This window comes from Meleagris gallopavo, chromosome 1 (genome assembly GCF_905368555.1).
Source record: "Meleagris gallopavo chromosome 1, MGAL_WU_HG_1.1, whole genome shotgun sequence".
Lineage (NCBI taxonomy): Eukaryota > Metazoa > Chordata > Aves > Galliformes > Phasianidae > Meleagris > Meleagris gallopavo.
The window spans coordinates 79,274,528-79,302,521 of NC_139404.1; the positions used below are offsets into that span (position 1 = coordinate 79,274,528).

General features: G+C 43.6%; 2 protein-coding genes across 15 annotated transcripts in view; one reads left to right on the forward strand and one right to left on the reverse strand.

Moving 5' to 3' along the window:
• Window positions 1-83: 83 nt before the first annotated feature.
• The window catches only part of LOC146545456 (uncharacterized), a 29,258-nt gene continuing 1,347 nt past the window's right edge, over window positions 84-27,994 (reverse strand). The window contains exon 2 of the mRNA XM_085237229.1: window positions 84-4,115. Within this exon, the coding sequence (XP_085093355.1) occupies window positions 3,416-4,115 (700 nt within the window). The 3' untranslated portion in view covers window positions 84-3,415. The remainder of the gene's footprint in view (window positions 4,116-27,994) is intronic.
• Window positions 3,482-27,992, forward strand: B4GALT4 (beta-1,4-galactosyltransferase 4). 14 transcript variants are annotated; one of them, XM_085237140.1, is made up of 9 exons: window positions 3,540-3,605; window positions 13,665-13,718; window positions 14,231-14,312; window positions 15,928-16,410; window positions 17,876-18,108; window positions 21,858-22,045; window positions 24,480-24,602; window positions 26,743-26,847; window positions 27,306-27,992. In XM_085237140.1, exons 4-9 carry the CDS (start codon window positions 16,137-16,139, stop codon window positions 27,451-27,453), a joined length of 1,071 nt encoding a protein of 356 aa, XP_085093266.1. In that variant the 5' UTR covers window positions 3,540-3,605; window positions 13,665-13,718; window positions 14,231-14,312; window positions 15,928-16,136; the 3' UTR covers window positions 27,454-27,992. The 14 variants fall into 14 exon arrangements, with proteins under 14 accessions (XP_085093331.1, XP_085093292.1, XP_085093266.1 ...); XM_085237133.1 differs by having other exon boundaries at window positions 3,563-3,605; window positions 13,665-13,723; XM_085237123.1 differs by lacking the exon at window positions 3,540-3,605 and adding an exon at window positions 5,507-5,661 and having other exon boundaries at window positions 13,665-13,723.

Below are 27,994 nucleotides of genomic sequence, written 5' to 3' on the forward strand. Positions count from 1 at the left end.
GGAGTCCCAGACCACCTGAGCATGGCAGATTCAGGGGCATTGGCAGACTCAGTGAGGAACAGTAGAGAAGCAACATTGGGAATTATTTGCAATAGCCATCAAGTGGTGGCAAACGCTCAAGGGCTGATTGATACAAAAGCAACCAAAGAGTATTCTTGAGCACCATTCAGCTGTATGGCACTGTGGGGCAAGATTCAATGGGGGCAAATTTCTTCTCAGCAATGTCAGTTTAAGTCTGGATACATACAGAAGAATCTTAGAGCTACAATTCATTTTGACTCAAAAAATGATGGATATTTTCAGGTTCTCATACCCTCTCTCCCCTCCCCAGCATACTACTTATTAAAATGGTTATGGATACACATCTGATACAGAATTCAAAGAACTGGCATGGAAGCTCTCGTGCTTTGTCTTTCTCGTTCCTACTTTTACATGAAAACGGTATGAGCCTTGGATAATTGCAGAATAAGAATTTATTCTCATCAACCCTTGGTAACTTGGTATTTCAGAATCGCCTTTCTTTTATCTGCCAAGATCTTTGCAGCCATTCCATGGCTGAATGCATCGTAGAGAACTGTCAACGTTTGGGTCCTTGCTCTCCTCATGTTTGAAAGGAAGCTGCAACCCAGATCAGTCTATGGCAACTAGGACTAAGGAGTGGCTCAGGCAGAATGTGAAAGATGACATCATCCCTGTTGTATTTTGTGAAATCCCCTCTCGTCAGTTTTAACTGACCTTTGCATGGGACTTTATCACAGAGTGTGTCAGTGAGGAGCCTAAAGACAGAATCCTGTGCTTAAAAAGATCCTCTTATCATTAAATGTAAAAGGGCCTACTTTCTAAGTGATTACTATCAATACAACTCAATAGGGACTTCTATAAAATACATAGAAAGATTATTCCAGCACTTTCCTCACTGGCCAATACAATCACAAGTGGTATAAAAGCCAGACTTTATGTACTCTCAGCCAGTTGAGCACAGAATTTAGCCTATCTTTACCTCTGTTCCTATTTTCTCCTCTCATTTGCCTTCTGATATTTTAGGCATTGCCCTTTTTATCTCTTTCTCACTTCTGTCATTCTGGTTTGTGCCTGTTTTCTACTGACTCTTAGAAGACAGAAACCACTTGTCAGCCATTCTCCCGCCTGTTTCAAATCCCTTTCCATTTTCATTGATTAAACTCTTTCTTTTTTCATTTTACGATGCAACCCCTTACCTTTTTACTCCAGGTCTATTCTCGTACAATCTGTGGAACATAACTGGATGTGACCCTGAACAATCATGTAGATTTGCCACAGGACAAAGCAAAGACATAACTGCTGTCTTCTGTAGACCTACTCAGATAAGGCTGAGTACCACTAACAATGTATCTGTAGCAACAGAATTTCAGTGTGAACAAGTTGTTTGAATGTCCATCAGTTGCTGGGATGACTTCTGAAGCCAATTCTAAACTCCTTGCTACTGTTACCATACTGATATCAGCACCGGAACCATTTTTAAGTTAGCTCTGCTTTGTCTGCTTTACTACTGTGACAGTAAAGTCTCTGCCACCACATATTTCCATTGAAGTTACTTTTTGCTGCCAAATATTGGAAAGATAATGTGTGCTAGGATTGGGTTCTGAGGTTTAAAATAGGTTGCAGCTAATTAAGATACAGTAAAAACAAGAACAGAGAACTCTGAATTTAACACAGAAGTGTTAAGACTTCTACTGTCATGGACATTGCAAGCTGCTGCTTGAGATGAAAATTACTCAGATACCTCCAACAAACACTAACTGGATTTTATGGGCAAAACACTGCCTGGGAACTCATATATTTGTTCCAAAGGTTCCTTTGTAGTACAACTGTATGCAAAAGGTTTCTACTGCTGTTAACTACAGCTACACTGTACAAGGCAAATAGCTCTCCTTCCAAGGACTTACCAGGTACCAGGAGGGCTTGTTTTAAAACTGTGAGATCCAAGAATAGTGACAAAAATGAAGGCTGCTTTCACACATTCCACAAGGAAGAAAGTCTGGCATAGACTTTGACTCCATGCCTAAGAAAATGGTACTTCTGCTCATTTTCTACAAGTGGAAGGACATCAAGCTGTCAGAGTGTGTCCAGAGGAGGTCTGTGAAGGTGATCATAGAACCGGAGCACCTCCCTATGGGGAGAAGCTGAGAGAGCTGGGGCTCTTCAGCCTGGAGAAGGCTCTTACAGCATTCTCTAGAGTGGCCTTTCAGTACCTGAAGGGGGACTACAGGAAAGCTGGCGAGGGACTTTTTATAAGGGCATGTAGTGACAGGACAAAGGGAAATGGTTTTAAACTGGAAGAGTGTACATTCAGATTACATATTAGGAAGAAATTCTTTACTGTGAGGGTGGTGAGACACTGGAACAGGTTGCCCAGTGAAGTTGTGGATGCTCCCTCCTGGGAGATGTTCAAGGCCAGACTTGATGGGCCTCTGAGCAACATGCTCTAGTGGGAGGATTTGGAACTAGATGACATTAAAGATCCCTTCCAACCCAAAGCATGCTATGATTTTGTTACAAAACAATTTTACTTTAGCTCATGGATGTGCGTATGAATGGGAAACTAATCCATGTGGCTCTAAAATCTCCTCTTGCAGTGCTAATGGAAACAGACCTGTCTTTGGGGATTTTCATAGAGCTCTGATCTCAGGAGATTTTCACAGAATGGTTGGGCTGCAAGGAACCTTAAAGCTCATCTGTGCCTACCCCCTGCTGTGGGCAGAGCTGCCGCTCACCAGGGCTGCCCAGGGCCCCATCCAGCCTAGCTTTTGTGGATGGAGCACCCACAGCTCTCTGGGAAGCCTGTGCCAGTGCCTCACCACTCTCCGAGTAATTAAGTTCCAAAGTCTAATCTGAACCTCCCCTCCTTCGGTTTAAAACACCTGGTTCTGTCACTATCTGCCCCTGTAAAGTCAGCTCCCTTCTGCTTTCAAGAGCCTCTCAACTATTCCAGGCCGCCACGAGGTGTCCCGGTGTTTTCTCCTCTTCAGGCTGAACAAACCCAGCTCCCTCAGCTCTTCTTCACGGCAGAGGTAATTCAGAGGACTCCTGCCACATAACATCTCATTCTCTAAACCTACGATCCACGAAGAGCGGAAGCTCCCGCCTACTGACGGCTACCAGCAGCACAGGCGCAGCGATGCCCGCAGCCCTCACAGCTCCCAAGCGGCACTGCTGCAATGCTGAGGGAAAGCTGGCAAGGTTCCTGCTTCCCGGCCACAAGCACCCTGCGGCGTCTGACCCCCGCTGATTAAGTTATGCCTCCCGAGATCGCAGCCGAACGCCAAGGCAAACAAACGGATAAGGCCTGCGGCCCGCTACTCCGCGCTGCCTCACCAGTCGCCGGCCGACCGGCCACTCTACCCAACGCGGGCTGGGAGAGGGAAGGGGGGGGTCTCTATGGCGGGAGGCTGCCGCTCTGTCCCCCGCTCTCTATGGTCGGGAGGTGTGTGTGCGTACGTGTGTGCTGGGGGCGTAACGGTGGCGGCCCGCCCCCCGGCACGCGCCGCCGGGCTCGGGGAGGAGGGGGCGGGTAGCGGCAGTGCGCGTGCGCGCGGGGGGCGCCGGTGGCTGAACGACCACGAGAGGTGAGCGGCGGCGGTGGCGTGACTGGCCGGGACGGGCCGGGCCGTGAGCTTTCAAGGGTCCGCAGTGCCCAGCGGGTGGTTGGTCCGCTCGGGGAGGAGGGCGGGGGGCTGCGGCCACACGCGTAGCGTGAGCGGGTCGGGCCCCGTAGCTTGGCGCTGCCCACGTGTAAAAGAGGCAGCGGGCTGATGGGTGGCACCGTGGGGCGGGGGGTGCGCTCACTCTGGCCGACCTTGCGAGCGGTCCTGCGGGAGTAAGGCGTCTGATGCCGCTTTCTCCATCTCGCACCTGAAGAAGAGGCGAGCGGTGCAGCTCTCTGAAGCCTTCCCGCTGATGAGAAGCGAATCTCATTCATTGCTCCGGCCGTGGCTCTGGGGACTCCAGGCAGCGATCCGAGAGGATGCGTGTAGCTTCCCGCCATGGCCGTACTCAGGAGGGGCAGCCTGGAGCCGTCCTGAGCAGCTAAGGAGGTTCCCAAGGGACAGGCCGAGTTTAGGAGATCTCGGTTTTCACTAGAAAGGATTAGAAAGAAGAGAGGTGTAATTTTGCTGCAGCCGAGATGGCTGAAATTAAAAACAAACAAGGAAATGCAAACTTCAGGATCCTTTTTCATTCTTGAAGTATTTATGCTTGGTTTTTTATGAGGAAGGTGGTTAGTTACAAGAAATACTTTCTCTAAAGAATTTATTTCTCTGCAACTCAGAGGCCGTTACAGTTCTGCAAGTCTTCTGTTGTTAATTGCAAACACTGATTGGATCTCTGCCAAAAAAGCTGCCAGAAAAGCGTGCCTTGTGGATTTTGTTTTGTTCACTTATCACTCTTCAACTTAGTGAGAATGTTTTCCCAAACCTCCTTTGTGCTGAAATATCTCACTTTTCTTCCAACGTGCTGTAAGTAAGTGCTCTTGAGAAGCGTTTTCTTTAAGTAGGATAGGTCATGGTTTTGATTTATGTAGGTATTTCCTGGTTGTTTCTGTAACAGCTGTATTTCATTTTCACAAATACCTTTTTGCTTACTGGTAAGAAATTTGGTCCTTCAGCTTAAGAAGGTCTGGGCATTTCTCTAGCTCTCTGGTTTGAGTTTCCACATTATTCTTTTAAATAAAGTCAGAAGAAAAACTTGAAGCTGAAGAGTGTTTGATTTCTGGTTGCTATTATGTGATCCTGAATCTAGGTTGCACAAGAGTTTGAAGTTGGCTGGAAGTGGTGAAGTGTGTCTGAACGATCTCCCGCTTGATGCAGGTGTCCAGTTTGGGGAAAAAAAAAAACAAACAAACCCAGAAAAGAAAACACCTGGCATGCTTAGGCAGACAGTTAGGCCAGAAGTCACCCAGTGCTGTGTGGCTGGGCTGGCTGTTTCTGACTTCAGGAGCTGCTTGTTGTGTGCTGAGTGAATAGGACCTCAAACCACACGTAGAGCCGTGGGAGTGAGTTTCCATCACGCTTCTTCTTACAGTTTCGAGTGTATTTAAGGGATATTTATATTATGTCAGACATCTGCTTTTTTCTTTATACTTTTCCCATTGCATGTAATGTGCCTTACTGATATGGTGTCTTTTTTTTTTTTTTTTCCAATATCTTTTTTGCATATATGCAGTGATGCTGACAGTAACAGCTTCTGGGTAGTACTTCTTTGTCTGGCATTGAATTGCTTTAGTTACCAGGCATCCTAATTCAGATAATCCTTTTAAACTGTTACAGTGGGGATTCTAAATGCATACAATTTTAAATGGCAGCAGAATTTTAGGATCTGACATCGCTCTGTAGCACTAACCTTCTGTTCCCCTCTGCTGTACCTCAGTCTTCAATCTTGCAGCTGATTTTTTTTCATCAGCAAGATGGGAGGATAAGACCTGCATAGTAATGAGGAAGTGAAGGGTTGGAACAGCCACATACTTCACTTCTGAGTTAAGTGTTGTTTCCCCACCCACAACTGACCTCCTCTTGCTCTTGGAAAGGGCCAGAGCCTGGCTGCTGCTTGTGTGATGAGGCAGAAAGTGTGCACAGCATCATTTCTCACCTTTAGCTCCCCATGCTCTCCGGCAAGATCAGATATGAGGTAGGACAGAGGGGATGACTAACTGACTGGAAAAGCAAATGGTATCCTGGGCTCCATCAGAAGAGGGGTGGCCAGCAGGGACAGAGAAGTAATTGTCCCTCTCTACTCTGCTCTTGTGAGGCCCCATCGGGAGTACTGTGTCCAGGTCTGGAGCCTCCAATACAGAGCTGTTGAAGAGGGTCCAGAGGAGAGCCACAAAGATGATCAGGGGGCTGAAGCACCTCCCGTATGAGGACAAGCTGAGGGAGCTGGGCTTGTTCAGCTTGGAGTAAAGAAGGCTGTGGGTTGACCTCACTGCAGTCTTTCCGTACCTAAAGTGAGCCTACAAACAGGAGGGGAATCAACTCTTTGAAGTGGTTGGTAACAGCAGGACAAGGGGAAATGGCTTTAAGTTGAGGGAGGGAAGATTTAGGTTGGATGTCAGGGGGAAGTTCTTTACTGTGAGAGTAGTGAGGTGCTGGAACAGGCTGCCCAGAGAGGCTGTGGATGCCCCCTCCCTGGAGGTGTTCAAGGCCAGGTTGGATGGGGCCAGGACAGTCTGGTCTAGTATTAAATGGGGAGGTTGGTGGCCCTGCATGTGGCAGGGAGGTTGGAGATTCATGATGCTTGAGGTCCCTTCCAGTCCTGGCCATTCTGTGACTGGGTGGAATAGTGATGTGCTCTCTCTAACTGCCTGAAATTCTTCTGGGCTGCTTGTCCTGAAGGTGTGATAGTGTCTTGATTTATAGGAATACTGTTGTAAGGGTTTAGAATTACTCATGCAAGCAGTTGGAAGACAATGACTTTTTCATAACTTTAAAATAGAACTGCTGAAGCAGTTCTGAATTCTCTTGAATGCTGTCCTAGTTCACAACACTTCAGGAGGATGTGAATTAGAGCTCTTACATTGTACATTTGAAACTTTATCTTCTATATAAGAATCCTTCTGCAAATGGGCTGGAAATCTGTGTAGCTCTCAGTGATTTTCTAACATGAAAGACATCCTGTATGTTTGATTGCTTAACAAAATCATACCGTGCGTATAGTTACTTCATAGCTCTCTTAGCACTAGGCCTGGCAATTTGTCATCATTGATGAGATAGGACTGCAAAAGGGGAAAATGGGCAGCCTGGTCTGGTGGTTGGCAACCCTGCACGTAGCAGGGGGGTTGAAACTTGATAATCATTGTGGTCTTTTTCAACCCAGGCCATTCTATGATTCCATGAATACTATGAAGCTTCATTTGGAATGTCTCTGCAGTTCTTATGCTTGAAGTACTTCTGTGAGGAGTGAGGTTCAGCTTCTAGGTAGCTATTTGTAATAACCCACACAGCTTTTAAGTTCTTGTTTATTACAGCTTTCTTACAGAGAGATTTATGATTTTCAGTTTACAAGTATTAGACACATCTGCATATCTTATTACAACTTCTGTCCTATACTGCTTCCAGGAAGCCAGCAGCTGCCAGAAAGTAGGGGATTGCTGAACTGAATCATATCTTTACCTTCCTGTTATGAGATCCCCGTGTTAGCAAAGATCTGTTTTGGCATGTGCATTTTTAGAATATTCCTCTGATGGTAGGGAAAAGGTGTTTTTAAGCCGTACTGTATTTTTTAAAAAGATGTCTTTGTGGTAAGCAGTTATAGGGTAGGTAGTTATAAGTAGGTAGTTGATGTACCAGTTCTGATTTCTTTCTGATGCTTTGCTGCATCTCTTTGCACTTGGTCTGGGGTCAGTGGGTCAGTTGGAGTGGTGTAACAAAGGAAGCGATTCATAAGTTTGTTTCTTGGCATGGAGAAGTCAGATTGTGTTTTCTAGAGTAAAATCAGAGCTTATTATGTTTTAGGAAAGTGAAAACTGCACTGAAGTATTTGAATAGCCCTGAATCACCTGGCCCGTGCTTAGGTCACTCCCAGTAAAGGAATAGGCCGTCTCAAAAATCTTGATGTGATGTTACAGGCACTGAGTATTTGCCAAGAACTTGGCCTCTCTTTTTTTAAGGAACCGTAAAAGAAATATTTGCTTCTCACTGGATCATTGAAACATCGGAAGCAACTGTATATCCACTCCGTAATATTTAAGGAGAGGTAAAGATCTAAAGCAAGAACGATGCTGAAGCCAAGACGCCTATTGAAGCTAAATTCAATGGAAGTGTGAATTGAAATTTCTTGTGCATCATTGAAATTGTTGCTTCAGGTTTGTCTGCCTGAAGATAGGTTGGTGTAGAGATGGCAGGATAGTTATTCCATGTAGCTGTGACTATAGATGAACAGGCAAAAAACCTCAGTTAACCTGAGGCGGATTGACTCAACTGATAAAACTGTACTAATACAGCTGTATACCTGCTGTGGCTGGTTCTGACACAGCTCTGTTGCTGGAGCAAAGGTGAGTCAGTCAGACACCTTGGGAAAACATTTAAGGAAGGGCAAAATGCTGCACAGTTGTGAGAGAAAGGAATGAGGCAAGAGGTGGGAGTGTGAAATGGCCCAGTAAATAGCAGTGGCAGTGAAGGAGGAGTGAGAGGAGTTGTTGTTCTAGCTGCCAGAGCAAAGATTGCCCTGCAGCGTGTGGAGCTGTGGCTGTGTTCCAGCATCCAATGGAGAAAACCAGCCCCAAGCACCACTACAGCCTGTGAAGGATCCTACAGTGGAGCTGGTGGGTGCCTCCTGAAGGAGCTGCAGCCTGTGGAGAGCTGTACAGAAGCAGATTCATCCTGAAGGCTGCTGTCCATGGGAAGAACCTAACCAAGAACAGGAAACAGTGTGAGGAAGGAGCAGCAGAGAGGAACTGCCACAGACTGATCACAGCCCTTCTCCCTGTGCTGCTGGTGGAGGGGAGCTGTAGGAGCTGGAAGTGAGGGAGTGAAGTTGAGCCTTAGAAGAAGGGAATGTGGGGAAGATATTTGTTTTTTTTTTTTTTTCATTCTCATAGTTTCTTACCATTCTACTCTATTTTTCACTGGCAGTAAATTAATTTTCTCTAAGTGAAGTCTGGTTTACCTGCTGTAGTACTTGGTAAGTGACCTTCCTGTCCTTATTTGACCCACAAGCTTTTTGTATGTTACTAATCAGAGCTTTCTGCAATAGTAGTAGAATGAGAACACGGAGAGAAGTCAGTGGGTGAGTAGCAATGTCAGGCGGGTGGACGTTTTCAAGACTGCTTTCTTGAGTTCTGCTTACTGTACTTTGTGGTGCCTGTTCCCTTATTTCAAAGCCCTGATGAACTGAAATTGTGTATAGTGCATCCATGGTAGTTGTGCTGGCCATTGGGAAACCTATCGTGGTTGAACCCAAGGTGAAACTGCTATAACAAAACAAAACAAAAATGCTGATATCAGAGCTCAAAGGCTTGTTTTCCTTTGTTTGCTGAAGCAATGAGGGCATTTAGCATTAACTTCTGTAGCTAACTTTTAGCATTCAGATATTTTCAGTTATGGGAAGCTAAACTAGCAGATGTTTTTTGACACTGTGATCTTTGTTCCATTTTAGAGTGGGAATGTTTGAGTTGATGAAATCATAAATTTCATATATTCTGTTTTCTTCTGTATGTGTTTTCCTGACTATCAGAGAGTAAAAGAATACCGTAAGTAAAATGAAATGCAGGTATTAGAAGCCTGTGTTTGGATATGCTATGTTTAGTGCTAGAAGCATCCCTTTCAGAGACTAGATTTCAGGCATAACACTAGTGTGAGGAAGTCCATGGTCAGTTACCATTCATTGTGTCGTTTTGGTCCTCCTTTTTTTATCATCATTTATTTGTATATAATCATCCTCCTAAAGTAACTGTTCCCATTTAACAAAAAGCTGCTTTCTGACCTTTGTCGTGGGAAGGCTTGTCGGAGGGTCACAGAAGAAGAGTGTTGGAAATACTGCTTGTCTCCTGATCTGGCAAACCCTGCATCTGTGCGAGTCAGTGGTGGTGTGATGAAAGTACAGGTTGGGGATTAGCTCTACGCTCTGCTCTGTGGAGCAGAGAGGAAGGTGAGGCTGTAACAGCTGATAGTATTACTATATTACTTTAGTATTACTGCACTACAATAGTAAAGGTATTTTTTCCCACTATACTAGGTGATTGATACAAGATTTCCCAAAAATTCTTGTATTGTCCTAATAATAAATATTTGTGGCATAGAGAAGGCTTACTGGCAAAGCTGTTAAACATGTACTTGATTGGAACAGGGTTGCACAAAGGTGCATACAGGTTTGGATTACATTTGTCCTTTCTCTCCCCACCTTGAATGCAATCAATTCCAGCTGTGTACCCAGTGTGACTTAAGCCTCATCAGTACGTTCTCTATGAGTGTGAGAAAGTCGCACCCTCACACAGGTGCAACTCCACTGAAGGAAGGGTTTGCCTGCTTGATGTATGGCTGCTGGGGAGCCCGGTGGCAGAGCTTGTCCCAGCAACAGTGTGGCAAAACATCACTTCACCATCACAGCACTAGAGCTGTGTTGGCCAAGAGATGCCACTTTTGTCCTGTTGACTCTGCTAAAAGAACAGGCATACCCTATGCTGTTATGCTCATCTCCATGGGTATAATCAAAAGGACAGGCAGCTTGATCTGTCCAAGAAAGATGGCATCTCTGACTCCAAAAATCTCCAAATGAGGCAGTTATCAGAAAGGCTCTGATAGAAATCGTGGATTGCTTTTAGGAGCAAAGGCTTGAGCCGTAGTTTTTAATAGGATTGTTTATTATAGTAGTTATTTATATTGCAGCACTGCTCCTGGCCTGCTGCTCAGTTCAGATGTGCCTGAGTACCCCCCGTACTGGTTCTGCCAATGCCCTGGGGCCAGCAGAGAGGCTGCCTGCCTTCCCTTCCTGACATGTGAGTGGAGGGAGGGGCCTGTGGGGCAGCACTGTGGGGCCTCTGTATAGCCTGGGACGAGCTGGATGTGTTGGCTTTTTGTTTTTTAAAGTCGTTCTGTGAGTTTTGAGCTCACTCTTTCCTGCAGCATGTGAAAGGTAACAGAGCTCTCTTTATGGTGTGGGGTTTCCTGGCTGGAAAGCGCCTGCCACTTGCTCAGGGCTCTCCATACTTCTAGCAGTGACTGCTCTACAGGAAGGAGAGATGTGGCAGCAGCTGCAACAGTGAGTGTTTAATGTGCTTGCTTCCTTTGGCTTAAAGTCCTGGAAAGGGGGTAACTGTGGAATAGGTGTTCGACTGAGGGCTGTGTGCGCAGTGGGGAAAAATAGCCCACGACTTTACCATTATTCAGAGCTGTCAGTGCTTCCTCAATAAGAAGAGGAATAGGATTAAACAAGTACTGCATAAAAGAGGTATTAAAATCTATTAGCTTAAAGCCAAACTGAAAAGCTCAACTGCTAAAATGAAAGAGATGCCTGCGAAAGGAGTGGCTTTATGCTCTTAAAAACATGAGGACTTGATCTGTTTTGCATAGAGAAGCTGATGCTGTACAGTGATTTTTCTAGCTTGTCAGCTGTAAAGGATTTAATTACTTCTTGGCAGACTTGAGTAGGAAGGTTGCTCTGCTTACCCACTGCTGCTTTTGATTTTTGGCATTAGGATGATTGTGGATATAGCTATTTTCTTGGTGTCTGTCTAGCTCTGAGTGTCAGAGACCTTTTTCATTGTTCAGCGCTTGCTTTCTGGAATCCTGGCTCATCTTGGATAACTGTGTTATTAGTTTTTTGTTTTTTTTTTTCAGTGGGCTTTGAAATGGGTGTTACCCTGAAAGCTTTTTAAGCTTGTGTCTTGCAGTGCTGTGCACCTGTAGTCAGCTATAATGCTCTCAGCTAAGTTTGGTTCTGCTTCACTGAAAGATGTTATTTCACAAGAGGAGAGTTGCACTGCAGGTTTCTGTGAAAGTTTTTGGGCTCCTTCAATGAAGGTCAGAGGTAGCTTTTTTTTATTAAGGCTATCCAATTAGCAGTGACTTGATGGCTGTGTTAACAGCTTTGGGCTTTCATACCATTTCTCTGCACATGGCCTTTTAACACTGGACTTTTTCTTACAAAAACCAAACCTCCACTGTTCTCAAGGCTGGATTAGCTGCTGTACTCAGCAACCCAGGCACACCAGTCTATCAGGTTTGCTGGTGAAAGATTGCTTTTTCAAAGCAAGCACTATTTTAGTAAGTAGAACAAAACGTGAAAAGCCCATATGCAAAATAGTAAACAATGTACATTGGAGAGGCAGTGGTTAAATTTTACTTACGTTTCTCTGAAACACAACGTTTTATTACCCAACTTCTTGCTTGTCCTTTTATTTGAATTTACGGTCATCTGTGTCTCCTGTGGGTATCATAAAAGTGCCAGCTCTTTGCTGTGTTTCTCAGTCACCTTCCTTCTTGAGGATAGTGTTCTCTGCCAGTAAACTCAGACATGTCTGTCTGCACCACTCTCATGTCTCAGGGAAAAAATGAATCCAAAACCTAGGTTAAAAGGCATCAGTTATTCTTGAAGTAGTAATATAAGGGAGGGTGGCTAACTGATGCACAGGTGGTTTTTCTGTATAAAACACAGTATCTCTATGTTTGCCACACTTTGAAATGAGTGTGCTGTTCTCCACAGAAAACATCAGAATACCAACTTGTAAGTTTAAGAAACAGGAATGGTGCCCTTCTGCGTGTGTTGTGATGAGCTGAAGCTGACTAGTTGTTTGTAATTGTGCATGCATGTGTGCCACTGCAGAAGTGCTCAAGTACATTTTAAGCAAGAACAACGACCAATTGATGCCACAGAGCACAGTAAGATGTGATTTTAGTTATCATACAGAGTAACTTACATTGACAATGGTACAGTTTGAATGCTGGTTAGGTATTGTGAATTTTAATAATGTCTGCCTGTGAAGGAAACTCATACAGCTGACAAACAAAATTGGTGTGTGTGAGCTTCCACCTAGCTGAGTGGTAGAGGAGGAGGGTAAAAATAAGCTTGGTGCATTACAGTTTAACAGAGCTCGTGTTGGTCTAGAACGTGTTTGGGTTGGTCATGGGAGGAGAAGATCTCCCTTGCAGACACGCTTTATGAGGTGATACATTTGATTTATGGAAGCTATTGCCTTGGGAGTGTTCCAGCTGCTAAACGGTGCACTGGAAAAGTGAGATTGTGAAATGCAGTAAATCAGCATTACTCCCTGGAAACTTGCAGGTAGTGTTGAGATGAGCAAATACAAACTTTTGGTCAATGACTGTTGGTTATGGAGTTCAGCATGCACTGTCGTCAGGTCAGTCATACTGCTTATCACTGATTTCCCACATATTTGAGTACAAGCCAACGAAGAGATGGACAATGTTCCTTTCATTTGCACACCTGTTGTTTCAGTGGTGACACAAAATGGGACAGGACAGCAAGGTATGGAGCTGTTACTTCCTCAGTCACTGCAGTGGTGCAGATAGAAATGACCAAGCTGAAATCAGAATGAAGCTGTGGTTCAGAATCACTTCTGCCATGCAGCAGTCTTTCTCTGGTGTGACAGCTAATGAAAGCTAATGCGGAATTGATGATTGGGTGAAAGAAATGCACTGGCGTTTCAGTGAGCAGTATTTGAAAACAAATATTACTGTTTTTCTGCTGATTAGTCAGGCTTGAAACTGGAATTACTTTATGTGTGTGCTGTCACCTCTCAGGGCTTCAGGGCTGCAGCTTATTTTATTATAGCATGTCTGCCAGCAAGGCTTAGTAAGATACAGGAAGTAAATCTCATTACTGAAATAAAATAAGTTCTTTGCAAGTCTCAGCATTTTTGTCTTCCATTCCTTTCCTGTAGTTTTCCTGTTACCTTCATTCTAGTCAGCTGTTCCTTTCCTGTCTCATACTTTTTCCCTGTGGTGTTTGATGTATGGTAGTTCTATCTGCAGCTCATTCTCTGGTTAGGGAATATTTTCCCAAATCTTTTTAAATAAATTGATTGAGTCGAGGCTCTTAGGGATCTCTTTAACCAATTTTAGTCCACATTCTGTTTGAACCCTTATCAAACTTGAATTTTTTTCTTAACTGTAAAGCAGCAACTGCTTTCTTACTGATTGGTTTTTTTTTTTTTTTTTTTTTTTTTTTTTCTCCAGGCTGAAATGAATATCATGCTTGCTGGGAAATGAACACTCTCTTCTTGAGATGTGGTGAGGTACTCCCAAAATGCTACCTCTGAGCTTTGTAGGGGCAGAAGAAAAACAGTCAGACCTCCAGATCTACCACAGTGTTTGTTTGTTTTCAAGAGCCTATATTTGCAGGTTCCTGGCAACGTGATTATAGTAATCTTAGTGGAGGGAAGGGTCTGTTTTAGTCTTTGGCTTTCAAATATTCTGAACTATCAGGACAGAATAAGCGCTGTGTATTTAAAGGGTGCTTCAGGATCATTGGAGACACACACATTGGATTTGCAACAGTGGTGCTACCCCTCAGAATGTGTTGTACCCTGTGCCATAGATAGCAAAGGCTATACAGGGCAGGTACCAGAAGGAGAGGTGGGCTGCTGGGTGGGTTGGTGCTGAGCAACTCCTGTGTACTCTGTTCAGGGTCAGTGTCATCCAGAGCCTGGAGCATGTTGTCAGAATGTGATGGGCTTCCTTGGAGGCTTTTGTTGTGATTCCGAGTTACAACGAATATTTTGTGCCTGTGTTTTTAATACTAGGCTGTATTATGGCTGAATGCTGCTTGCCCCAGTGCTGTGGTGAAAGGAAGACTGATAGTTTGCTGGAGCACAGTATGTTGGGGTAAGCTGCTGCAGTAAGTGCAGTGCTCTTCTAGGTATGTGCAGGACCTGTGCTAAGTAATTCTGTAGCAAGGATTCATTGAACAGCTCTGCAGAATGTACGATGCATAGAGAGAAGGCTTGCCGTTAAGTGTCTTACCTCCTGGGCACTGCACTGTCTGTCAGTTCCCAGCAAACTGAGAAGCTCAGGCAATGTGTAGTGCAGTTCATCTCAGATGTGCAGATGAGCAAACTCTTCCAGAAAATATCAGAGTTAAACTAGTAGGAATGTGGTATTACTGTATTCCTTCTGCCTGTGGTACCTCTCCAGAGGTTCTTAGGTATTCTGAGAGCTAGTGCAAGATAACTCTATTTTTTTGTGCTACTGTTGTGATCCAGCCTGATTCATGTGCTTTGGCTTTTATCAGTGCCTTTGCTTTGTTTATCCTCACTCCTTGTTCTTTTTACACGTGGCAGTTTCCTCGTGTTTTCCATATCAAGGTGCTCTTTTACTAAAATTTCATTCTTTCTCTGCTGTGTTCCACTGGCCATAAGTATTAGCATTGTAACTTTATAGTATGATGGCAAGGATAGCCTGTATGAAAACCAAGTTCTTAAAAAGGTGAGGAAGCAGAATAAAGGATTAGATCCTCATAAATGCTGAAAAACAAACCTTTCCCTTGAAAAGTAGGAGGATTTTGTTGTCTGATTGCTTTCTTATTATAGGATGGCTTGGGTTGGAAGGAACCTCAAGCCCATCCATATCTAACCCCTGCTGTTGGCAGGGCTGCCTCCACTAGCTTAGGCTGCCCAGGGCCCCATCCAGCCTGGCCTTGAATGTCTCCAGGGATGGGGCACCCACAGCTCTTTGGGAGCTGTGCCAGTACCACACTGCTCTCTGAGTAAAGAGTTTCCTCCTACCATCTCACCTAAATCTCCCTTTTAGTTTAAAACTCTTCCCCCTTGTCCTATCACTACTAAAGGAGAAGGACGTACGTGATAAATTCTGGGTGAAGATGCAGGAAGAAGGTGATACTGTCAGGCAGCAGATACGGAGGAAGGTTTTTTGGTGCTGATTAAGAATTTTGTTTTTCATGCTGCATTGTGTATGGCAGTGTAACACGGATGATAATCTCTTAAGAATTTAACTATTTTCTTCCAAAAGAGAGTGATCTTTTGTTTATTATTTTGGTGGTGAAGATAGCTTTATTCATAGCCAGCAGCATCCCCTGCCTTGCAGCTTCTGTTAGTTTTGGTAAAAATAGAATAAAGCCTGTGTATTGCCAAGAACTGCACACAGACATAACATGGGGTAGCTGTAGCACTTTCTGATCTTAAAATAACAAACACACACCAACAATAAAAACCAGACAGAGTGGGAGTGGGGAACAATGCAGAAGAGTGATTTATCTGAAGTCATGCAGCTGGTTGTGGCTGAGCTTGGACCAAAGCTCTGTTTTTAATCACTTTGTATGTATTTGCTGTTCCTTCCATATTTTGGTGCTTTCATATTTGGCTTGTATTTCTGATGTCACTCCCTGTCTTGACATAAGTTCTTTTCATGAAGTTCAAAGGTACAGCAATGGGGGGCAATAGAAATTAACACTCCTCTTCCTTTTTTCTTCTCTTTGGTTCAGGTTAAGTCATGTTTTCTGATACTCAAAGAACGATCAGCGCTGCAATTCCCTGATTCCAGAACCACAAAAAGTGCAGCTGCCCTCCCTACTTCCAGCTTCCCTTCCTTATTGTAACCTTCCTGGGACCTTTGGCTTCTTCCCTATTGAGTGCACAGCGGGGGACCACTGTGGGATTTGGGGGAGGAAGAATTTTGCTGATTGGGGGAGCAATGGCCTTAAGCTTGTATGTATTTCACTTCTTCAATAAGTTCAAAGTGCTCCTGCTTGTCACTTTGTGTTTGATGGTGCTATGGGCTGCGTTCAGTTACTTTGTGGATTCTGGACAGACAATTCCTAAACTTAAGAGTGTGGGGGTGCATTTTGGAAAAATCATCAGCCTGGAGGAGGAAGAAGACAGTCAGACAGAAGAAAAGATGAAGTTAACTGAAGTTCCTGCAACAAAGCCACCTCAGGGTCCCTGTCCAGCTCTGTCTCCGTACCTGCGTAAGTGACGTGGATTTCCTCTCCCTTCTAACAAGTTACATCCTCTTTTATATGGTCTGCTTGTTTTCCTATTAGCTGTTTTACAGCTAAAACAGCCAGTAAACAGCTGTTTAACAACATGCTTTTCTGTGGTACAAATACAACCATATTAGTTACAATAAGTGCTTCTGGGTGGGTGGTTCATGGCATTGAGGGACTGTGCTGTGTCTGGCTGGGCTGGCAGCTGCTGTGGTGCTGAGCATTGCATTTGCAGCTAGAATGGCACTGAAAATAGTTCTGGCTAGTGCTGAGCAGTGCCATGGCAGCCTGGTCTAGTATTAAATGGGGAGGTTGGTGGCCCTGCCTGTGGCAGGGGGGTTGGAGATTCACGATCCTTGAGGTCCCTTCCAACCTGAGCCATTCTTTGATTCTTTGAAGGCTTGCATCCCTTTTCCTACAAAAGCCAGCAGGCCAAGGGTGGCTGAGACATTGGGAGGGGACACAGCCAGCAAGGATATATCATGCAGCTGAAGTTTTGAAGTGTGGAGATGTACAGGGCTTTGCTCTTTGCTGTGGAAGAATGTCAGAATATAGCTTTTAGCATAAGGAAGCTTGACCAAATAGGCACTTTTAGGCTGAAGGGATTGGAAACCCAGCAGTGTGAGCCATGTTAATGCTGATAACTCACAGCACTACAGCCCTTTTGTGCACTGATAGTATTTATCTCTGTCATCACCTGGCATGTGTTCTGCGCAAACCTCTCTATCCTATTGCTCTAATGATAAAATGAAGGGGAGGATGTTCCTGCTTGCAAGTTAGATTTGATCTTCTCTGGAGTGATGCTGAGAGAGTACGAAGACAATGGATGATGCTTTAAAAATACTGCAACAACCTAATATCTGCGTATTAGGCATTACTCTGGGCTGCTGAGCAGCTATTTAAGTGTGCGGACAGTTCTCTTCACTGCTTACATCTGCAGGACTGGAGTGGAGCTTACCTACTACTTTCACTGCTTTGCTGAGTCTGGAGGGGCTCCTTACAAGAGAAATGATGATAATTTCATTTGGTTACAGAGAGCCTTTGTATGTTTTCCTATATATTTGTAATGTTAAGCCTGGGATACTTTTGTTCACGCTTTAAGCAGAGATGACTTCTCACAAGCACAGTCCTGTGTCTCTTTCAGCTTTGCTCTTCTCCTCTGCTTTGTCCTGGTGGCTGTTTTTTGCCAATTCTCCTGCAGCAGGATGAAACCTGTCTTGGTATTTATGTATGTTTTTTAATCACTACTGTCATCAATTTAACTAAACACTCAGTACAGTCTCTTTCTGCTGCCCACGTAATATTTTTCTTGTACTGTCTTTCTCTTGGACAGGTAGGGAAACTGTGGCTTAAATCTAGGTTTCTTATGCTGATTATAGAGTATAGAGACTGGACTATAGCCACAACCAGAAACAAATTAAGAAAGCTTATTGCACTTTTCCTACAGGAGGTGCCAGCAAACTGACCTTCAGTCCAGCTCTCACACTAGAAGAAGTACAAAAGGAGAACCCTCAGGTGGCCGAGGGCCGATATCACCCTGCAGAGTGTTCAGCATTGCAGCGTGTGGCCATCCTCATCCCGCATCGCAACCGTGAGAGGCATCTGCTGTACCTCCTGGAGCACCTGCACCCATTCCTGCAGAGGCAGCAACTGGATTATGGCATCTACGTTATCCACCAGGTGGGGCAGCTCTGCAGAGGGTGGGAGGGATGTCTCTACTCAGCGATGCTTAGAGCTGTGTGCTGCCACCTCCACCATCTAGCACCACTCCTGAGCCTGCTTGGCATGCTTCTGCTTGTTGACGGACACAGAGGCAGCTTGCAGCCACAGAATCTCAGCTGCTGTTAGAAAAGCAGGGAAACATTAAGCAGCAATGTCTAGCTAGTGTTCATTTCTCAGCCTAAGCTTACTGTTTCGGAGTTAGTATTCAAGGTAAGCATCTTGCAGTACTGGTTCAACTGTCATGAATGCAGCTAGGCTGACGTGCTTTCTGTCTTTAAACCTGGAGCTGTTCGTATCTAGCTCTTCTTTCCCATCTGCTTACTGGTTGTCATGCTTAGCAAGCAGCACATGTCATGCAGCTGTACTTCTGTTTCAAACTAAATACACCAGTTACTACTTATGTGTGCTTTGCTTGTGGGAAAAAACAGTCATGGCAGAGCGTTCAGTTCCTGAAAGACTGAGTAATTTCCTATTTAGTATTCTTTTAAGCTCTGCAGAGTCAGTAGCTAAAATCTGAGCTTACAGACCTGTGCCAAGTTGACTTTTGTTTATGTGCTTATGTTCTCATCACATTAGCTAAAAGTGATACGGATTTCTCTTTTGTAGTGTGTTGTCATCTTCTTGATTTCTTTTTAATTGTAGTTAATATCTACTTTGATTCTAAACAGATTTTGCAGGCAGCAGGAAACAAAAGAGGGGGGAGTGATAAATTAATATAGTTTCCCTTCTTCTCTACTTAAAGAGGATGGACTCAAGTCCATTCTAGGTAAAAGCTTACGTTTTTGCTCGATGGTGTGGCAGGATCTACTTTCAGTAGGAATGTACTATTCCTTCATTATTTAGAGTTGTCATGTGGCTGCCTTTAGAGTGGAAAAGTGAGGTTCTTTTCTGCATTAGTGCATACTGCAGTTGTACCAAGAGTGGCTGCAGCTCACAAGCAGTGTGGAAAACAATTAGGAGAATGGGCATACTTTAATCGTTTATTAAAATAGTAGAATCATAGAATATGCTGAGTTGGAAGGGACCTATAAGGATCATCAAGTTCAACTCCTGAATCACTTCAGCAATTAGCAAGGCTGGGTGGGGAGATGTTAAGCTGGATGAGGATACTGTGCCTGTCCTGGAGCAGACATGCAGTAATGCCTCAAGTGTCCTCCTGGGTCACTACTTGGTGGCACACATCACCTATCATGCAATCCTGCAGATTCCTTCCACGCAAGTCCCATTGGCCAACAGCTGGTGGATCCAGCAGCTCTGGCTTCATGATCCTCCAGCTTTGTCCCAGAGCATTGCTCTCCTTGAACTCACCACCAAGCAAGCGGCATACATGAGGTGAAGGCAGGCTGTTACCATGTTAGCAGAAAGTAATAGAAAACTCTGAAGGTTTTGTCTGATGTGAGCAGCAATGCTGAGTCTAGACTGACTCTATCAGAGCTTTACTTGGATGAGTATAATTTCTTGCTTGTCTTTCACTGTGGGTAGGCATGCCCCAATGCTGGAAGTTAAGTCTAGCCGAAACACTCTTTTATGGCAAATCTGTTTTTACCCTCTGTGATGTCTGTAGTTGCTTTACACATCTTGTGAGAAAGAAATAGATAAAACCAGGATTTAACTATGAAAATAAACAGAGCTTGCTTTGGAGGAAAAATAAGTGATGGCCCTTTTATATTTTTCTTCAAATGTTACTTGTAACACTTCAGAAATCATATTTTGCTGTACAAACGTCCATATGTGAAGGAGCATGGTGCTGAAAATAATGTGAGTTTGTTATCTCTAAAGTGTGAGTGATATCTTTTTCCAAAGTAAGTTTGTCACTTAATCAGAATTCTTCTGTTGAAAGTAAGTAGGAGAATGTAGCAGACGAGAGTAGACTTTGCTATGTGTTTAGCATATGGTCAGCACTGAAATGGCCTCTCCTGGAAGGCTGTCTCACTGTTGTTTGACTACCTTTGTGCAGGAGGGTGCTGTGGTGGCTGACTGCTGGTGACTGAGACACAACCAACCAGTGGTAATGTTGCTGCTGAACTAGTCTGGATTTGATGCACAAGTGAAGTTCTCTGTATGTACTACACCAGTCATCTGAATTGTTCTGTTGCTCACTCGGTAATCTATGATTCCATTATTAGGAGAAAGTGTTCTGATAGATTTCTTTTTACTCTTCTGCACTTGAAACTACTCAGGACTTTGACATCATAGATTTTTGGATTAGTTGCATCTTTGAAAGTACTTTTTTTTTTTTTTTTTTTTTCCTTGACTCACAATGCAGGCAACTGATGATCCCCCTCTCAGTTTCTCAGCACAGGCTGTATTTCCCAAAGTGGATGTTATGGCGAGCCATAAAGCTCATAATTTACCTTTGTGCAAGGAGAAAATGGCTGCTGGTGAGCAAATTACCTTTGCAGCAAAGTGTAACTTACTAGAATGTTAAAATGCATCTTATATGTGACTGCTTTTCCCTGCAACTAACCTTCCCTCAGTTTGAGGAGGCCAGCTTCTATTTTCAGTGGAATCTCTTTTTGTCCAGATGGCTTCTAGCAAAGGAGCCCTGTCTCTCAAAAGTTACTTTTTTACTTTTCTAAGAATACATCAAGTTGCCAAAGACAAAAAATGACTGGCCTCTTGCTTTCTAGGAGTGCATAGCTGGGCCCCTTGATTCTGAGTGCCAGCTGAGAGTCGCAGAATCATTAAGGTTGGAGAAGACCTCTAAGGTCATCTAGTCCAACCATCAGCCCATCCCCACCATGCCTGCTAAACTGTATCCCACAGTGCCACATCTAGGTGTTTGTTGATTATCTCCAGGGATGGGGACTCCATCACTTCTCTGAGCAACCTGTTCCAATGCCTCACCACTGTTTCAGAGGCAACTTAACACCGAGTCCTCAGGTGTATGAAGTGTTCTATAGACAGATTAGTCTGTACAGTCCAGAAAAAAATATATAGCAATATAAGCAGCCCTGTTGTTTCAGAATCAGTGGGGTCATGGTAAGCTTACAAAACTGCCAGGTAAACATATGAATGTATATATCTAGAAGGTGGAAAATGATATTTTTGAAAAGTGAAGATGCATTGCTTTGCTCCATAAGCAAATGATGAAGATTAGTGATGAAGTGAAGCCCTGTGCAGCCTAATAATTAGGTTATAGGCTGGAGTTAAAAAAAAGGAGGAGACATGCATTTTATTTCCCACTCTGCCACCTACTGTGTAGCTTAAGGAAATACAGAACTTCTTCGAACTACTTAAGCACTGCTATTATCTAAACTAAGGGGACAAGCATGAATCACCTGTGTTGAGTGCTCTGACATCTATAAACCAATAACTATGGGAGTAATTTTTTTTTTAAGCTTCCAAAAGTCTTACTAACACACTTGCATGGATTGTTTACAGATACCTCTGATGGAGTAACAGGGCAGGAGCAGCAATAGTAGCGGGATAGCATTGGGCAACACACATACATCTGGTGGCACCACAGCTGTAGACTTTCCTGTCCCTACCCATGTAAAGGCTTAAGAAACGCTTTGCATCATTGGCTCTGATGCTGTATCTAATGTTATAGAGTTGTTCTTTGTACAGTTATTGATCCAAAGACTGTGGAGCACAAATGTGCTTGTCAACTGTGTGATTAGAAGAAAAGCCTGGGAACAGTTCTAGTTAACACGTTTTCTTGTTGACACATTTTTCAGAGGTTTTTTTTCTGTTCCTCTCCACAGGCTGGCAGCATCAAATTTAATCGAGCTAAACTGCTGAATGTGGGATACTTAGAGGCTCTAAAAGAAGAGAACTGGGACTGTTTTATTTTCCATGATGTGGATCTGGTGCCAGAGAATGACTTCAATATTTACATGTGTGACAGACAACCCAAGCATCTTGTAGTTGGCCGGAACAGTACTGGATACAGGTAAGAAACCATGAATGTGAAAAGAAGAACGATCTGAAAGTGCCAGATTTCTGATAATGTCCCTCTTCTTGTCAAGCTGTGTACTCGAGTGTTTCCTTCCATCTGACACCATGTTTCTGGTGGTAATGATCCACCTCTCTGGAGCACTTTCTAACAGAAGATCTTCACAAAGATAGCTTTGAAGTTGGCCCTGTGATCACCCGTAGAATGGTCATTCTGGTTTCCAGGGGTGTTGTGAGAGGAAAGCAACATACCACAGACCTTATGTCTAAGCTAGAAATTGCATTCTCTTATCGTACCTTTTGTTGTTGGAGAGGTAACTTCTGATACTGAGATCTGCACAAGCATGAGAATCTACTGAGCATGAGGGTTGTCATTTAATTAGCTGCCTGTACAGCATCTAATACAGCATTGTTCTGGTTTTAAATTGATCTCTTAAATGCTACTGTGATGTAAATAATTAAAAACAAAAAGTCAAGTTCATGCACTTTAGAGGAAAAAAGGCTTCTGATCATGGTGAATTTAACGACTAGAGTGGTTTCATTCACTGACTGGGTTTCTTTCAAGATTCACCTCTATGTTATGTCAGTCTAAATGTTAATTAGAAGTGGATTTTACAAAAGCTGATTGCAAGTGCTTTGAAGTAAAGGTCTGCTTCACCTCTGGGTTTCCTTTACTAAATGCATGAGAAAGGAGTGCTTGTACATTCTCTCTCTATGGAATAATACTCACTTTCCAGTTGGATGTCAGTCACTAGTGGTGTTTGTACCCTGAGGCCAGTATGGGGGATGATACCGCTTAATATCTTCATCATTGGCTTGGATAGTTGGGCCAAAAAGCAAGTTCAAAGAAGATACAAAGCTTGGAGGGGTAGTCAGAACACCACAGGAATCTCAAGAAGTTCAGCAAAGGGAAATGTGAAGTCCTGCATCCGAGGAGGAAGCACATGCTGCAGACTGTCTGGAAAGCAGCTTTGTGCCCACCAGTACCTCCTCCTAAGTCCTTTTCTGCAAGGTTGAACATCAGCCAGCACTGTGCCCTTGTGGCAATGACAGCAGATAGCACTGTGGGCTGTTAAGTGGGGGGGAGGGGGTATTCTCCGCAGACTGAGGTGGCAGTTGTTGCCCTCTATTCAACACTGGTGAGAAGATACTGCAGTGCTCTAACTAGCTCTGTGCTCCCTGGTATAATAAAGATGTGGACTACAGGAGTGAGAACAGAGAAGGGCCATGAAGAAAATTAAGGAACTGGAGCATCTGACAGGTAGAGAGACAGAGCTGGTGCTGTGGCAGCTCAAGAAAGATCCTACCAGTGTATTTAAACATTTGGTGGTAGGTGGAGCCAGACTCCTCTTAGCAAAAAGCAAGAGATGATGGATGCTAACTGAAATACAGGAAATTTAATTTAAATGGAAGACAAAGCATTTTTATTTTGGAAGGTGGTCAGACACTGGAACCAGCCACCCAGAGTGGTTGTGGCATCTCTGTTCTTGGAGATGCTCAAAACCCAAGTGGGCAAGTTTCTCAGCAACTTACCCTGTAGGAAGCTGCTTCAGTGACGGGGGAGTAGAAGTCAGACAGCCTCCGAGAAAAAACAGTCTGTCTTTTTTTGTTTTTAACAGATTCATGGTAAACTAGAAATAGTGCTAAGCACTGCTCCTTTGCCAGTGCTGCCACAGTTTGTTCATCTGTTTAGATTCACGTACGCTTGGGAATCAAAGTGCAATCTGCAGCCACAATTCCTCTGAGGCTGGCAGTGGCAATTTAGCAGAAGTTGTCTTGTAGTGCTTATCTTAAAGGCCAAGAAAGTGGAGGATGTCATAAAAAAAAAAAAAGTAGTTATTAAAATGGTGTAAGATAAATATGGTATGTAATTACCTTTTTTAAGTAGATACAGTTTCCTGGACAAGGACAGTAGAAATTAAACTTTCAGAGTTGAGCTCTGTGACATTTAGGTTGTAAAGCAACTTGCACTGTACCTCACCTTGGAATTGCTCTTGCCTTGAGCTGAATTCTCGTAGCATGTGCTCTGCTTTCATTTAAAGGTTGTGAGACTCAGTCTAAGGTAGTCAGTGACTTGCTGTCATTACTACAAAGGAGCAGCTCTTGTTCCATCTGCTATATTGCTTTGCTTTGTTCCTTTCCTACTTATCAGGGTCCTTGAGGAGCAGAGCCTTTTTGGTTAGCAAGGGGAGGTGTATAAGGAAACTGTTTAATTAGGAAAGCTTTGTTCTTTCAGTTGGAGAGCTCTTCTGGCCTAAAGCAAATCATTCACTTTTTGTGAAAAGTGTAAGAGAGCAGGACCTACATCATAGACTTGTGCATCATGAACTCTGCAAAAGACAGGTCTAGATCAAGAGTTTTTATGTGGTATTTTCATTGTTGGTGTAACTCAGCCTTTAAATTCTTCATTTTCTCTTCCTGTGTACTTCTAGGTTACGTTACCAGGGATATTTTGGAGGTGTAACAGCTCTAACAAGAGACCAGTTTTCCAAGGTGAATGGATTCTCTAACAACTATTGGGGTTGGGGTGGAGAAGATGACGACCTTCGAATCAGGTAAAAAGAAGGCTAGATGGAAATGGGTGTGAGAAGGGGAGGAGCTGGGTTCAAAAATAAAAGCTGAGAGACTTCAACCTAGCCTTCAAAGGTGAAATGCTACAGAATTCTTGAACTCTGAAACAGTATTGCTGTATGGAGATTTGGAGTAGTTCTGTGTATGTCTTCCTCTTCAAAAAGATTAGGCAAATCTACAACCTGAGAGAACTGCTGGTATGTTTTTGTTCATTGATTTTGTTGTTTGTTTCAGCCCCAGAGCATTTTTATTCCACTTTGGAAATTGGCTGTAACCAAAATAAGATTCAAAGTCTGGAATAGTGTTTGCTTGAGATACAAATGTACCAAGATCCATTCCTTTTGCAAGAGTGTGGGAGTTCTTGGGTTTTGGCTTTTTTATTTTTTAAATTTGCTCATTGACTACCCTAACTTTATCTGAGCAGAGCTTAGTTTGTGGGTGGTATTGACTGTAGTTAAGACAGTGAATAATTTGCATTTTAGAAAGACTGTGCATATATCCACGTACCTTTTGCTTTTACAGGCTTTCAGTTTGTAACTTGGATATACTCTATCCTAACATGTTTACCCTTTTCAATTGTTTAAATATACAAAACATTTTGGAGGTGTAATAATTGTACTGATGAAATCAAGTGTGTTAAAGTTAGGAATTTCCAATGGAAGTTTTTGTTACTTAAGCAGAACAGTCAGCTGTGTCTCAAGAAATCTAAGAGCTTTACTTGGTGACATGGGTTTTTGTCCTGTCTCTGTAACAACTCCCGACCCTCTAGTCTCTACCTAGAGACACCTACCTCTCTGTGACAGCTCAGAGGCTGGCTTTTTTAGTGGCAGGGGATGGTTAGTAACATCTTACTCCCCAGCTTCTTGAGTTAATGAGCAAACAAACATGCTACTGGTATTATTTCAAATGTTTGTGTGCACATTCCAGAGCAAGCTGTGCAGTAGATGGGTGGAACTTGGAGATGTTTGCAAGTGCTTGTAATCAAAAGTGATGTTCTCTTGTGCTGGCACCTGACAGCTTCCTGGATGTTGTGGTCTTTGGTATGGAAACCAAATTCTGTGACACAGTGTGCACTGCAGTTGGCCTTAGCTCATATCTTTCTTCCTGGGTAGATCTTGGACTGTGCTGGTTGCAGTGTTTGTAGTCGTACTGAATAGGAAGCTAGCTTCCTTTCTCAGCAGGTCATAGTACAGAGATCACTGCAGCCTACCTCTGCAAAGGCAGCAGATGGCAGCAGCCCCTGCAGTATTTTCAAGAACTGAGGGCTACAGTGCTGCTACTTTCCACTAATTAGTTTTTGTGCTTAATGCTGTGCTTTCTTCCTAGCTCCTCCCTACAGTGAGCATTAGAAAGATTTTTCACATCATCTGTTGTTTTTGATAATTTACTGCTACAGTTATTGGAAAGCTATAGGGCCTGCTTCTTCAGTCTTCGTTTCCTGCTGCTGCTATCTCAGATGCTGGTATGACTGGCAAAGACCTGGGCTATTACTTAACTCCCTTTCTGCTACTAACAGAGCAAAATTGTTGGGCTCCACAGATAATGTTTAAGGCCAAAAGTTCCCGTCAAGTGCCTGATGCCAGACACTAAAATCCATGCATGCAAGTTAACATTTCTGGCCCTGTTTTCATAAAGAAAAAGTTCAAAATTGTAGAGCTGTCTGCAAACCACAGGAAAACAAGCTCCTTTCCTGTTTTTAATGGAGAACTACATGTAGTGGCTTCATTACATTAGTTGAAACAAACTCGTTGCAAAACATGCGGTGTTTGTACATACCTCCTAGGGTAACGCATGGAAGTAAAACTAGACCAGACAATACTAATTTAAATGGATTCTGTTGTAAAATGTAGAGTTTGCTTTAAATACATGATCTCTGCTGTAATAGCTACGTCTTTCTCTTCAAAAGACAAGGGTGTCTGTCACCTCCTGGACCTGCCGTACAAAAACCCAACTCTGTGAGCTCTATTTCTGCAGCAAGAGAGTGTGTGGAAGATGATGATGAGTTGCATACAGTTCTATAAGCTTGCTCCCATGGCACCTAACAGAGTTGAAGTCTCAGAATGTCATTTCTTAAGAGCTGGCTTATAGGTGGTATCTTGCATGTGGCACAACTGTTTATTGCAGGGTTGAGATGCAGAAGATGCGAGTGATGAGGCCATCTGCTGATGTAGCCAGGTACACTATGATCTTCCACAACCGTGACCATGGCAATGAGGAGAACAGAGAGAGGTAAGAGCAGTGTTCCATCCTACAAATTTGTGGTAGGAGCCAGGGAGCTGGTGGCCCAGATCTTTGTTCTAGGTAAAATGGGAATCTTGTGATACCACACACTGGGAAACGTGACCGTGACGCCACATGCTGGCAGCTGTTCTGTGCATGAGAGCTGCCTGTAGTTGAGGGGGTAATGTTCTTAGAACCTCCTGAATCTATAGTCACATGGCTATGATTTTTAGAATATCATTTCAGAGATTTATTGGCTTTAACCCCTCTTCCCTATGCTGTGCTGAAGGACTGTTTCCCTTCCATGCTGAGGACAAGAAAAGCACGAATTTACGTTCCCAGTAGATGCAAAATGGCTATAGCTCTATCTCTAAGATTATTGGACATGGGAGAGAGCTTAGAACTCCTTTCTTCTGGAGTTTGGTTTTGTGCTGCTGTAACAATTTTCTCCTCTATTCTGTCCTCAGGATGAAGCTTCTGCGCCAGGTATCTAGAACATGGAAAACAGATGGGTTGAATTCCTGTTCCTATAGACTGCTGTCAGTGGAACATAATCCTTTATACATCAACATCACGGTAGATTTCAGCGTGCAGCCAAAGACCTCAAAGGGGTGAGCACCACACAGGTTTTAAGAAGTGGCAGCAGATAGTTTGTGGTTGGTGATGCAGCAGATGACCTGCAGCACTCTGCTCAAAGGAGTACTTCAGCAGCACAGAAGAATGTTTTTCTGCATGGCATCTAATTCATCAGCAGAGAAGCTCATTTTCTGAGTACTGGAGAGGTGGACTGACCCACGGGCAAGTCCTGGTGTTCTTCTATGCACTTTCTGCTGAGATGTTTGTAAGCCTCTGTGTTTGGGCTGGTCCAGTAGAAGGACTTAAGTCTCTTGAAAAAAAAAAAAAATACTTCTTAGAGCTATTCCTAAACTTCCAGTTTGAAGTAGGAAGGTGACACCACCAAGTCTTTAAAAAGAGGAGGCCAGTCTTTTCCACTTAAAAGCACAAGGATTTTTTTACCATCTATAAACTTGTTGAGAAAAGCTCATTTATTCCAGCCTGAAGAAAAACTGCTTTTGGGGTGGAAACAGCAATAATGAAAATAGAGGAGAAATGTTAAAGATCTCTCAATAAAATATAATCTGCTTAATTCAAAAGG